Raw genomic sequence first — 14,258 nt, forward strand, 5'->3', positions numbered from 1 at the left:
AGAAGAATTGTGAGATAATATAAAGAATATGGTTGCATTATAAATGTTATAATGTGCTTTTGTTTTGAATTGTAACAGGATTGGGGAAAATGTTAGGGGATTCATCTGGCAAAACAAACAGCTTCAAAGACTGCCTCAGAAAGTCAGTGCCAAATGTTCTAGAAGATGGGGAGGCAGCTGCATATACTTCTGAAGAAGATAGTTTCTCCTTATGTTTTCCTAAGCACAGAACCAGAAATCTACAAAAAATGAGACTGGACAAGACCAGGAAGAACATCTTCAGTAAAGTAGGAACTGGTGAGTTCAGTGAAGAAGCCGGAAGACGAGCTGAGGAAACACAGTCATTTGCACTTGAAATTGAACCACGCAATAGTGTCCCCTTAGACCCTGATGTGACGCACCAGAAGCCCTTTGACAGCCAAAGTGAGGGGCTCTGCCAGGCAGCTGTGCAGTCCTCAGACAGTGGGTGGTCTCAGCTAGCCCTCTCTGGTCTAACTGGAACCCAGCCGGGAGAAAAACCTCCACTTCCTATTTCTTCTTGTAACCAAAATAATTCAGAAAAGGACTTCATAGATAAGAAGAAAGAAGGTATTGACTCTGTTACTTCAGAAAACTCTTTGCCTCATATTTCTAGTTTTCCGGAACCAGAAAAGATGTTCAGTGAGAAAACTCTGGGAGGTGAGGAACACGGACAGCATCTTGAATCACACGAGGACCGCACTGCAGGGGAGCGGGGAGAGTCTGGAACTGGTCAAGCCGCCTGCCTCTTTCAGAGTGTCAGGAAGTCTGTATTCCAGATGAGAGAGACGCTTGACCAGTCTCCAGGCACTGTTTTCTCAGAGAGTGCGACCATCTCAGCCGTTACAGAAGAACCCGGAGCCTCTGCAGGCGGCTTGGGACTGTGTGCTGTGTGCTCAGAGAGAGGGGATTCTTTGTGTTCTGGTCTGGTCGACACCGGGAGCTGGCCAACGCCTGTCACTCGCAGTTCTGCAGCAGTGAAAAACTCGGGCCTAATATCCACTCTAAAAAGTAAAAGGAGAAGGTTTATTTACTCTGTGAGCGATGGTGCACCTCATCAAGGAAAAGCAGTAGAGGCAGGCAGGCAGGCAGAGCTCACTACCCCTTCAGCTCAGTTCGAAGCAAGTGCGTTGGAAGCTCCATTCACGTTTACAAATGCAGATTCAGGTACTCCTCTTTTTTTCTTCTAGCGTGTATATAGTTTTATGGATGAGGTTAAGTTCTCTTGTTTGAATATGTGATTTTTAAAGTTTTTTTTAAAAGAAATACCTGCTTTCTCTCTGTAGTCTTGTAGGCCTGGTGTTAATCTCAGACAGTGCTTGTTGTATACATTATGGTTGAGACTTTGGGTTCAGGGTTTGGAAATGTGTCGATCAAACTTGTTGGATCATTTTGCCCTGTGTGTATCATTAGCTTTGTTTGTTTTAGTATTTATTGTGTATATGTGTGGGGGCATGTGCATGGCACAGGGTGCATGTATGGAGGTCAGTGGACAACTTGTGTCTGACCTGCCGTGTGGGTCCTCAGACCCTCAGGCTTCATGGTAAATGCCTTTACCCACCGAGCCATCGTGCCATCCGTCCCCGTTTTGTGCTCTACACTGGCTTTGAGCTTGGCTAATCCTCCTGCCTTAGGCTCCCAAGTAGTTGGGACCACAGACATGCACCTCTGTGTCCTGCTTCATGGCTCCTGAGTCAGCTTTCTATCCATATATGTTAGGAACCTGACCACTTAGCTCCTGCTTAAAAGTATTTATTATATACAAGTTGGATAACTAAAAATGGTGTTTACTTGGGAAGTTGAAGCAGGAGGATCATTTGAACGTAGGAATTCAAGGACAGCCTGGGGAACATAAGGGAGATCTGTTGACTCCACTCCACCCCTCACGTCCACCACCCAGAGTCAGTTTTATCTCCCTACGAGAAAATGTAAATGTCTTGGTGAGTGGGCTGGTGGTCTAGAGGACTGGAGAGCTGTTTGCGCTCCAGGGACCTGCCTGCCTCTGTTCCTCATCCTACTGCACTGGGGTTGACAGACTCACACTGCCACACCCCGCTTTCTTTGTGGGTACCTGTGGGTACTGGGGGTCTGAATTCAGGTCTGCACGGCAGGCACTTTACTGACTGAGCAAGCCTCTCAGCCCCTTCATCTAGAAACTCAGTAACTTCAAACTGGTGACTGTGGGGTTCTGTGTTGAGTCTGTTTATCGCTCTTGCTCATCTTGTGCTTCCTACTTTAAACACTTTAACATGGTAAAAGCGTTGAATGTGTGCCATTAGTAGTTCTTTAACCCGTTCTGTCACTCTGTGTTCTTATGTTTAGGTTTATCAGATTCTTCTGTCAAAGGAAGCTGTTTGCAGGATGATCCTGAAGAGCCGTCTTTGTCCTTGACCCACTCCTTTGTGACTGCTTCCGATACAGAAAGTAGTTACGCTAATGTGTTGATATCTCAGGATCTCAATGGCAAAGCCACGGTGGTCAGTGGAGAAAAGCTGTGGCCGTGTACAGCCCTGGAAACTGATTGTCTGTCGTGCGTGCCAGAAAACCAGTGTGAAGATGATCGAAAGAGCCCCGGAGTTTCAGATGGAAAAGAAAGCGTCCTGGTGCCAGCATGTCGTCCTGCAGCAGGTGCAGCAGGTGCAGCAGCAGTGCATCCCAGCAGCATTAGCTCTGCATTACAGGAAGACCCTGCCGGTGGCCACAGCAGCACAAGTTCTCTTGAAGGAACGCCCAGCTTGAAGGTGCCTCTGTCACAGCCAGTTGTGGTGTCTAGAGGAAGAGTGTCGTGGGACATGCCAGAGAAGCTGCAGTGTGAGAGTTGGAAAGATAAGAGTGACTTAAGCAAACACGTCCCCTTGGGGGAAAATAAAATATGCATCCTAAGTGAAAATTGTAAAACCCCAGAGCTTCTGCCACCTGGAAAATATGTAACAGAAGCGTCCCCTCCAGTGAAGTCTCAGTTCAGTCAGAATACCAATCTGGCAGTCATAAGAAAGGACCGAGAAGAAGTGCTTTTTATTTCACAAGTAGCAGTCAACATAAGTTCTGAACTTTTCCCAGACAATGAGAGTAATTTTGCCTTTCAAGTAACTCATGAAAGTAATAAGACTGCTCTAGGAAGTACTGCGGAACTGCAGGAAGAAGACCTCAGCCGTGCAAACGGGCCTGATCTCAGGGACTCTCCCACAGCGGTAGATGGGGACATAGGTGATGAGCAAACAGTCCATGCCTTGATTACAGAAGCCTCAGGTGCCGCAGCTCTGGTCTCTGCTTGTTCAGAGAAGAGTAGAAATACCACAGAGCAGCATCTGAAAGGAACTGCAGACAAGGATTTAAAGTTGAATTCCTCCTTGGATGTGAAATCAGATGGGACCGACGAGTGTACAGACAAATGGTCAGGATTCTTGGATCCAGTTTTTAGCCATAGTTTTGGAGGTAGCTTCAGAACAGCTTCCAATAAAGAAATAAAACTTTCAGAACATAATATCAAGAAAAGCAAAATGCTCTTCAAAGACATTGAAGAGCAGTATCCCTCTAGTTTAGCTTGTGTCGATGTTAATGCCGGACCATTAGCCAACCAGAAGAGACTGAGTGAACCTTACACGTTAGATCTGCAGCCAGTTACTGCCGTGTCTGCACATTCTCAGAGTCGGGCATCTGGTTCTGGTGAAGATACCCACACATCACCTCAGGTGTTATCTTCAAAGCAAGATTTTCATTCGAATCACAATTTAACGCCCAGCCAAAAGGCAGAAATTACAGAACTTTCTACTATCTTGGAAGAATCAGGAAGTCAGTTTGAATTCACACAGTTCAGGAAGCCAAGCCATGTAGCACAGAATAATACACCTGAAGTGCCTGGAAACCAGATGGTTGCCATGCGAACAGCTTCTGAGGAGTGGGGAGATGTTGGTCTTCGGCTCACAGGGGCTCCCTCCTCCTCCTCTGTAGGTCAGACCGATCACAGCAGGAAATGTGGAGGTTCTGTTGGAGGTAGACAAAGCTTCCCTTGCCTGTTGAAAGGCAGTGGTAACAAGAGTACCTCTCGTTTCTTAACGAATGTAAATGAAATGGCGTATGGGGGATTTCACTCTGCTCGTGGCACAAAGCTTAGTGTGTCTAGTGAGGCTCTGCAGAAAGCTGTGAACCTGTTCCGTGACATTGAAAATAGTAGTGAGGAGACGTCTGCCAAAGCAGACCCCAGAGCTTTCTCTTCAAGTGCACGTCATGATTCTGATGCTTCAGTGTTCAAGATACAGAAACAAAACAATGATAAAAGTTTTGATGGGAAGACTAGTAAGTGCCAAGTGACATTACCAAATAATGCTGAGATGACCACTGGTGTTTCTGTTGACAAAAATCCCGAAAACGATGCAAGAAATACAAAATGTGAAGATAACAGCTCTCCTGGTTTTCAGAGAAGTGCTTATAAAGTCGAGCACTGTGAGGGTAGGAAGTCCAGGACAGGTGGCACAGTTCATAGTCGTAAAGATGATAGTGATTTACCACATGCTGCTGATCAGTGCAGTAAGTGTCCTGAGTCCTGTACCCAGTATGTGAGGGAGACAAACACTCAGATTAAGGAATGTGTATCAGATTTAACATGTTTGGAAGTCATGAAAGCCGAGGAAACGTGCTCTATTCAATCTTCAGATAAAGAACAATTACCTTCAGGAAAGAGGGAACAGAGTATAAAAGATTTTAGTATATCCTTCCAGACTGCAAGTGGGAAAAATATCAGAGTCTCCAAGGAGTCATTGAATAAAAGTCTGAATATTTTTAATCAAGAAACAGAAGAATTGATCATCTTTTCAGATTCTTTGAATTCTAAATTTCATTGTGGCAAAAATAAAAACAAAATGGATATTTCATGTCCCAAGGAAACTACCAGTATTAAAAAGGTATTTGAAGAGCGTTTCCCAGTTGGGACTGTCAGTCAACTACCAACTCTCCAGCAGCATCCTGAATGTGAAATAGAAAGTATCAGAGAACCTACTCCATTGGGTTTTCATACAGCTAGTGGGAAAAAAGTCAGAATTACACAAGAATCTTTGGACAAAGTGAAAAACCTTTTTGATGAGACACAGTATGTTAGGAAAACTACCAGTTTTAGTCATCAAGGATCAAAACCCTTGAAAGACAGAGAGAGCTCCAAAGAAGGGCTTACATTAGCATGTGAGAGAATTGAAATGCCTGCCTCAGAGTGTGAAGAAATGCAGGAGAGGAGCTCTGTCTCTGAGGAGGCTGCAGTGCTACCCACGCAGAGTGATCATCTGTGTAGGCAGACTGCAGATCTCAGAACATCAGATGGGACCTCTTCTAAAGCTGAGGCTCATGGACACACAGACAGTGAAGTAGAGAAAAGTCCTACAACCTGCTGTGTGAGTCAGTCGTCCCACTCGGTCACCGAAGATGCTGTGCTGGCATGTGATACAGGACACGGTGGAGAAACCTGGGTCATTGAGTCTTCTCTATCCAAAGGCAGAAAATGGCTCAGAGAAGGACTGGGTGATAAGCTTGAAAAAAGAAATGCTGCCGGAGTTGAATGTGTAAAGGAACACACTGAAGGCTATGCTGGAAATGCCTTGTGTGAGCATCCTTTCGACAGTATCAGAAATGAAGTTGGTACAAATCGTGTCTCTGAAAATCGACCTTCAGCTCTCTTTGGTGACCCTAGCGTGTGTCACAGCTGTCCAGCCCATTCTAGTTTTTGTCATTGTGATAACAGGCGTAATGACTCGGGATATCTCTCAAAAAACAACGTTGATTCTGACACTCAGCCAGACACGAAGAGAGCTGAAGACAATGCCGTTTTCCCCAGTGTGTCTGCTACAAAAGAAGTAGGTACATACCCACAAACTGTAAATGAAGATATCTGTGTTCAGAAACTAGAGACTGACTCTTCACCATGTGCAAATAAAAATGCAGCCGTTGACTGGGCTCCTCCAGATTCAAGGAGCTGTAAGCTAAGCCCACCTGTGGTCATTACAGCTCATTCGCAAGAGACCGCGAGAACAGTGAAAGAGATACTCACAGATAACTGCAATAAAACAATTAAACAAAACACAAAGAGTAAACCAGATTCTTGCCAGACAAGCTGTCCTAAAGCATTGGATAATTCAGAGGGTTTTATATGTTCTAGCTTTTTAGATGATGACTCACCTAAGACTTTTGTTTGTACCCAAAATGAACAAATTTTACAGCATAAGCAAAGTGTGTGTGGACTGGAGAGAGCTCAAATACCTCCTGTTAATTTGGGAGCTTGGGATAGATGTAAATCTGTAAGGGAGCTTCCCCAGGCAGCCTGTGCTTCAGGCAGTTGCGGGGTTTTTAGCACTGCAAGTGGAAAAACTGTACAGGTATCAATTGCTTCATTAGAAAAGGCGAGACAAGTGTTCTCCAAGGTGGATGGTGGTGCTGAGCAGTCACCTTCCATGGGGTCTCTGGACCACTCTGGGAGAAGAGAAAACTCCGGGGTGCGTCACCCCGAGGCTGTATCGTCTCTCCCAAAGCCCTTCCCAAGCAGTGTCAGTTCATCTGTATTCTCTGGATTTAGTACAGCAGGTGGGAAACGGGTCACAGTTTCAGAAAGTGCCTTACACAAAGTTAAGGGAATGTTAGAGGAGTTTGACCTGATCAGGACTGAACGTACTCTCCAGCATCCACCTGCTTCTGCAGATGTATCAAAAATACTTCCTCAACGTTGTGTTGGAAAGAGAACCCCAGAATACCCTGTAACCTCTAAATTGCAGAAAAACTACGATGATAAATTCAGTTTACCAAATAACTATAGAGAAAGTGGTTCTTTAGGCACTACTCATTCTGTTGAAGTTTCTCCCCAACTCTCTAAGTTTAAGCAAGACACACAGTCGGCATTAGGAACCAGAGTGTCCCTTAAGAAGGCTTATCTCCTGGAAAAAGAACAAACCTTACCTCAGAACGTAAAAACAGAAACCAGTCAAATGGAAGGTTTTTGTGATGTTCCGGTCAGCTCTGCTTCTGCTAAAGAGCCAGAGAACTGTTTTGAAACAGAAGCGGTGGAGATTGCCAAAGCTTTTATGGAAGATGATGATCTGACGGGTTCTGAACCAAGTCATGCCAGATTCTCTCCGCTTACTTGCCCCCGGAACGAGGCTCTGTTAAATCCGAGAACTAGGAAAAGAAGAGGCGTGGCTGATGGTGCAGTTGGTAAGGATTCACTTCTTCTGGGCTCTGCTGGTCTGGGCTCAAGGGTTCCGGCCTCTGTCATCTCATGGGCTACAGTGTTTATAAAGACCTTTTTTTTTCTCCGTAGAGTTTGGAGGACAGTGATTTTGCACTATCTGTACCAACAGGTCATATTTTAAGGATCTTTAGTGTATTTTTAGAGATTGCTAGTAGTTAGTTGAGAAATGATGTTAAGAAGTTTGATTTTCCACAAAGCTGGTGTAATGTTACCATTTCCCGTGAGTGGCAGTTAGGAGCTGGTTTCTAGACTAGCCCTGTGACTTCCTGAGTTCTGAGTACTGCTTAGTTACGGTACCCTCACGTCACCTCATTTCCCTGGGCCTGTGTCCCTCTCCGTAAAGTGTAGTTACTACCTCTCCCAAGAATTGTAAAGACACAGTTGTGCTTAGTACTGCCGGGTTTGATATTTGATAGCCGTAATCCCAGCATTCAGGAACCTGAACAGGAGGATTGCCTTAAGTTCAAGGTCAGCCTCAAAAACATCCATCCATTAATTGATTAAATTTTTTAAATCACAAAATTTAAAATAAGTTACTTAACATTGAACCTGACACATTACTTATCTATGCAGAACTTAGTGTTTGCTTGCTTCCCTCAGAAATACTCTAAAAGCAGTTGTATTAATAAATAATGCCCTATTCTCTTTCAAAACTCCTTATTTTATGTATATGGGTATTTTTCTTGCATGTATATCGATACACCATGTACATGCCTGGTGCCTGTCCAAAGAGTGGATCCCTGAGAGCTGGTGTTACAAAGGGTAGCAAACTGCCATGTGGGTGCTGGGAATTGAACCTGGGTCTTCTGGAAGAGCAGACAGTGCTCTTAACCATTGAGCCATCTTCCCAGCGGGCCCCCAACTCCAGGTCATGCCTTTGGACAGTATTCTAATTTCTCTTTTAAGAACGTATCTAATGACATAGTGAAACTGTTAGGTTAATCTGAAATGTGCGTTTTTGGTCGTGTCTGAGGCTAGAAGGAATCTTAAGTATGGAGTCAGCTGACACCGCAGTCAGGACAGATGTCAAAACTAACGTCCCCCCTTGAGGAGGATTGAAACAAGCTGCGGCCTCGGAGGCCCCATCTGTCTTCTCTGGCCCCATCCTGGGGGGGCTGGAAGTCAGCTCACGACACGACAAGCCTCCCTGCCAGACACAGGGTCACTTCATCAGGTAGTCTACAGGTTCACTCTGTGAGCAAATTTAACAAGACTTAAACTGTGGGGTTTGGTTCTTCTTCATTGCTTAACATGTATGAGTCAGTACTTTCAGTTTTAAAAAGTGAAATCTAGGCTTTTAAAAGGTAAAACTGGCATAATCACAAACATGTATGGAATTTTCTTTTTAGGACAACCTCCAATTAAAAGAAGTTTGTTAAATGAATTTGACAGGATAATAGAAAATAGAAGAAAATCCTTAAAGCCTTCAAAAAGTGCTCCAGATGGTAAATTTGTTTTTATTCGTGTCTTTTCCCTCAACACGTGCTCTGATGTTACTCTTAAACGCTCTCGTAGTTCTCGTGTCTACAGAGTGCTTTCATGTTACACGTTCGTTGGCCTCACTTGTTCCATGGATGGTTCGTCCATGATGCCTAGTAGGGCACCGAGAAAGCGCTAATTGTCAAGGGTAGGCTGCTTACGAGAGAGTGACTTTAAACGTAAGGAAACTGCTAAGTGACTCACAGCAGTCTGTCAAAGGCAGTCTTTTTAAGTCATATCCCAGCCACCAAATGAGGTGGGCTTTTTTTTCCCTTAGTTTTTGAAGTCAGGGTTTCTCTGTGTAGCTTTGGAGCCTCTCCTGGAACTCACTCTGTAGCCCAGGCTGGCCTCAAACTCACAGAGATCCGCCTGCCTCTGCCTCCCAATAGTTGGGATTAAAGGTGTGCGCCACCACCGCCCATCGAGGTGGGCATTTTTTAGTCCTGATTTGACTCATCTTTCAACTCACTGCATACAGTTGTTTTTTTCTCCTCTTCTTTTTTCAACAAAAACCATTTATTGTGTGTGTGTGGGGTGTGTGTGTGTGGTGTGTGTGTGTGTGTGGTGTGTGGTGTGTGTGTGTGTGTGTGTGTATGTGTGTGTGTATGTGTGTGTGTGTGTGTGTGTGTGGTGTGTGTGTGTGTGGTGTGTGTGTGTGTGTGTGTGGTGTGTGTGTGTGGTGTGTGTGTGTGGTGTGTGTGTGTGTGTGGTGTGTGTGTGTGTGGTGTGTGTGTGTGTGTGTGTGTGGTGTGTGTGTGTGTGTGTGTATGTGTGTGTGTGTGTGTGGTGTGTGTGTGGTGTGTGGTGTGTGTGGTGTGTGGTGTGTGTGTGTGTGTGGTGTGTGTGTGTGTGTGTATGTGTGTGTGTGTGTGTGGTGTGTGTGTGTGTGTGTGGTGTGTGTGTGTGTATGTGTGTGTGTGTGTGTGTGTGTGGTGTGTGTGTGTGTGGTGTGTGTGTGTGTGTGTGTGTATGTGTGTGTGTATGTGTGTGTGTGTGGTGTGTGTGTGTGTGTGGTGTGTGTGTGTGTGTGTGTGGTGTGTGGTGTGTGTGTGTGGTGTGTGTGTGTGGTGTGTGTGTGTGTGTGTGTGTGTGGTGTGTGTGTGTGTGGTGTGTGTGGTGTGTGTGTGGTGTGTGTGTGGTGTGTGTGTGGTGTGTGGTGTGTGTGTGTGTGTGTGGTGTGTGTGTGTGTGTGGTGTGTGTGTGGTGTGTGTGTGTGTGGTGTGTGTGTGTGTGGTGTGTGTGTGTGTGTGTGGTGTGTGTGTGGTGTGTGTGTGTGTGGTGTGTGTGTGGTGTGTGTGTGTGGTGTGTGTGTGGTGTGTGTGTGGTGTGTGTGTGTGTGTGTGTGGTGTGTGTGTGGTGTGTGTGTGTGTGTGTGTGGTGTGTGTGTGTGTGTGTGTGTGTGTGGTGTGTGTGTGTGTGTGTGTGTGGTGTGTGTGTGTGGTGTGTGTGTGTGTGTGTGGTGTGTGTGTGTGTGTGGTGTGTGTGTGTGTGTGGTGTGTGTGTGTGTGTGGTGTGTGTGTGTGTGTGTGGTGTGTGTGTGTGTGTGGTGTGTGTGGTGTGTGTGTGTGTGTGTGTGTGTGTGTGTGTGTGTACCCGTGCAGGAGTCTGTCTGTGCATATGACTGCAGTGCCTGAGGAGGCCAGGGGCCATCAGATTCCCTGGAGGTGGAGTTACCTTCAGTTTTGTGCTGGGAACTGAACTCAAGGTCCTGTGCGAGAGCAGTCAGCACCCATGCGTCATCTCCCCAGCTCCAAGTTGACAGCTTTTATCACCCAACATTATCCACTTTTGTCAGTGACATTACTTCTTAGTCTGAAAAGTCTTACTTATTAGGAAATGTACAGAGCCAGATACAAACTTCCCTAAATTCTCCTTGTTGGCTGAAAGCTCAGTTTTACCTCAGGCAAAAATACTGTCACTGTCCTCCTTGTAGTCACAACCTTACTTCATTTGTTTGAAAAAACCTCGGGCTGGTGAAATGGTTCAGCTGGTGACGTGAGTTCAATCCCCGTGACTCACATTTTAGGACAGATTGACTTCCAAAAGTTGTCCTGTCATCTTCACCTGCACACCATCACACACGTGCATGTGTGCGCATGCACTCGCGCACGCACACACACACACACACACACACACAATAACGAGTAGAATCAGTTCTAGAAAGACAAAAGTCTGAGTAACTAGTTTCTTCTCATTCTCTCAGGTGCCCATGGTAATGCTCTGGCCAGAAAAAGTAGGTGCTGAGTCTCAGCCCAACTGAAAATGGACTGTCTTGAGATAGACGGGCGTCTGTAGGATGATATACCAGCAGTGAGGAGGGTCTTGGGCAGTGAACAGACATGTAACAGTGCTGATAGCAGGTCCTTTTAAGAGCAATGTGGGCACTCACCCTCTGTTCTATAGACCACCCTTGATACGCGCCTTCCCACAGAATAGACATAAGAGTTTCAAATTCACGACATACATATATGGAGACCTAAGAATTCTTTGCTGTTTTTGTCCTTATGTTACAAGTCCATAAAGATGTATCGTCATTGTGCTGTGTTCAGATGTCAGTCGGGATAATTCTGCATGTGCAGAACTGATAGTTAGGTTAAGTTCACTTGTTTCCAGCTTTAGGATTTTCGGGGGGGGGGGGGGAGGGGTTCCTTTGGTTTTTTGTTGGTTTGTTTTGTTTTTTGTCTGTAATGTGTATGGGCGTTTTGCCTGTATGTATATATGTGTGCCTGATGTGTGTAGAGGTCAGAAGAGGGCATCAGATCCCTGTAACTGGAGACAGTTGTGAGTCACCGTGTAGGTGGTGGGAACTGAACCCTGGTCCTCTCTCTGCGAGTACAGGCAGTGGTGAGCTGTCTCTCCAACCCCACTTTTGTTAGTCTTCAGTCTTACATATGAACAAACAAAACATTGGCATACCTCATTCATAACGTTCTGTGGAAAGGTAGACTTGGAGGAGTCTTAAATCTACCCCAGGCACACTCCAATCTGTTTTCCAATCTCCCCACCTCTTCTCAATGGTTTTCAGTTTATTCTTGTAGGCAGTCTCTGATAACATCTGTCTGCATTATTGTACTTTGTTTGCTTTTTTGGGGGGGGGGGGGGTAATGCTGTTGTTGTTGTTGTTGTTGTTGTTGTTGTTGTTGCTATTGTTTGACAGTCTCCATAGAGAAATATGGAGTTGCCAGTGCCAACTATATTTCAAGTTGTCTTGGCAGAGTATTGGGAAAAGTTTTCAATTAGCTATGATCGTGCCTCAGATAAACCTCACTGACTACGATACTGCCACTCTGCAAAGCTGGATGGAATGCCGCTTGATGACTGACTACATAAATGTCTTTCCTATTCATTTGCATGGATACATAGTTGCATTCTGGATGGTGTGACTCTATCCTAGTTTATTCGGCTAATCCCCAATCAGTGTACAAACTGGAGGTCTAATAGCTCTAAATTACATATTAGAAAGAATACTGTCTGAAGCGTTAGAGTTGATACTAGCGCTGGCCGTTAGCTAACTGTAATGATTGCTAGCACCACTGTACTAGGTTTAAAGCTGATTTCTCTGAGGTTTGAAATGCGGATCATCTGGTTTATAGTTATTAGTTTGCAAATGAAGTGTATTCAATAATTACTTATTAAATATCCATAATGTGCATTGGAAACTTCAGTGTCTATCAAAATTTCATGAACATTTATAGTAATGTGTAATAAATGAATGGCATCTAAAACCTTCTACCTTTCACTAATACTGTAGAGTGGGGTTTTTTAGGCACAATAAAAGACAGAAGATTGTTCACGCACCATGTGTCTCTAGAGCCTGTTACCTGTGCACCCTTCTGGTAAGATATGTAATTTTTTTTAATTTTAGTATAAATTTAGTATAATTTAGGAAAAGAGTGATTTTTGTTTTTTCATGTTAAGCTCTGATTCATTTAGAATGAATTAGAAATGTGTGCTAGAACAGTGTAGATAGCTGGAGGAGAGGAGAGAGAGGTTGGATTGGAAACTGGAAGACTGAATTACTAGCAGGCACCCCACACACACACACAGGCGGATGGAGGCAGGAAGAGGAGAGTGTTGTGCAGAGCAGGAGGGACACACGCTGAGAGTGCACAGTGCACAGGCTCACCGCACGCACGCACGCACGCACGCACGCACGCACGCACGCGTTTCCTGACAAACAGGCAGACTTGACTCTCTCTCCAATGCAGCTCAAGTGAAGAAAGGCACGAAACGCAGCGTGTACATTTTCCCGCTCCTGCTCAAGGACTTCTGTCTAAAGGGCAGCCTTCTGGGCGGCCGGCTTTGGAGAAATCTTCAGGCAGTGCTACGGTTTCGCTCCCGCCGACTCACGCAGTCTCTGCCACCAGAGCTGAAAGGACACGAGGCCCAGTCACCGGCAAATCCGCCAAAGTCTTCGTCCCACCTTTCAAGATGAAATCGCAGTTGCACAGAGATGAACATTGTAAGAGCAAGGACATTAATTCAGAGAGAAAGAACCAGAAGAGCAGAGACGGAGACAGGGGCGATGTGCATGACAGTGACGTCCGTCTGTTTAACAAGGGCAGCTTCCGCCAGGAGGCCACTAGACCCTTCACAGCGTGTGACGAGGAGCCTTTAGGTACCGAGGGCATTTGTTTGACCTGGTTTTGTCCTGAGTTGTTAAATCTTGGTTTCTGTGTGTGTGTGCAGGTACAAGAGCCACAGCGCACATGTGGTGGCCAGAGAATGACTGTGGGGAGTTGTTCTCTCCTCCGTTGTGCATTCTGGGATTGAACTCAGGTTGGCTGGCTTGTGCGGGTGCACTTTTACCTGCTAGGCCGTCTGCTAGTCCTGGGTCTCACCTTTTGACTAGAGCAGTGGTTCCAACCTTCCCAGTGCTGCGACCCTTCAGTACAGTCAGTTCCTCATGTGTGGTGACCAACTGTAAAATGAGTTTCGTTGCTACCTCCTAACTGTAACTTTGCTACTGTTATGAATCGTAATATAAATATCTGTGTTTCTATGGTCTTAGGAGACCTTTGGAAAGGAGTCGTGACCCACAGGTTGAGAACCACTACATTAGCTAGTTCTCCTATTAATGTTTCCTGAGCACTTCCTCCCTTTTATGGTGATTAGTCAGTTCATAAACTTTTTTAACATTTCAGGTTCTCTGAATCCAAAGGTTAGTTCAAATTGTTCTAATGGTTTCTCTCAAAAACAACTGCTCACAGGCTTCCTTGTTTTCTTCTATTTTGTTTATTTTTTTAAACAAAAGCCAGGAGCTAGGAGGCGGGTTCAGTGGATGTAGTGCTTGCCGTACAAGTATGAGGAGGACTAAGTTCAGATTTCTAGTGCCCATATAAAATCCAGATGTGGTGGCACACATGTGTGCTTCTGGTGCTGAAGTGGGGCTGAAACAGGAGGATTCCTGGAGCTCTCTGGCCAGCCTGGTCAAATGGGTGAGCTCTGCAACCGTGAGGGACCTTGTCTCAAAGTGGAGAGTGACAGGTTAAGACACTCCCTATTAACCTGTGGCCTTCACTGCATGTGTGCGTGT

At 45.3% G+C, this 14,258-nt stretch overlaps 1 protein-coding gene and 1 non-coding gene across 2 annotated transcripts in view; one reads left to right on the forward strand and one right to left on the reverse strand.

Annotated features, from left to right (window-relative positions):
• Positions 1–14,258, forward strand: part of Brca2 (BRCA2 DNA repair associated) — a 42,403-nt gene that overhangs the window by 10,778 nt on the left and 17,367 nt on the right. Inside the window, 5 exon segments of the mRNA XM_059249887.1 lie at positions 79–1,185; positions 2,341–7,206; positions 8,593–8,688; positions 12,489–12,558; positions 12,931–13,340. Of these exon segments, the coding sequence (XP_059105870.1) occupies positions 79–1,185; positions 2,341–7,206; positions 8,593–8,688; positions 12,489–12,558; positions 12,931–13,340 (6,549 nt within the window).
• Positions 11,880–12,019, reverse strand: LOC131898695 (U4 spliceosomal RNA). Its single transcript, XR_009376001.1, has one exon. It is a non-coding gene; the product is annotated as a U4 spliceosomal RNA (small nuclear RNA).

The sequence above is a fragment of the Peromyscus eremicus genome, chromosome 23 (assembly GCF_949786415.1).
Source record: "Peromyscus eremicus chromosome 23, PerEre_H2_v1, whole genome shotgun sequence".
Taxonomy (NCBI): domain Eukaryota; kingdom Metazoa; phylum Chordata; class Mammalia; order Rodentia; family Cricetidae; genus Peromyscus; species Peromyscus eremicus.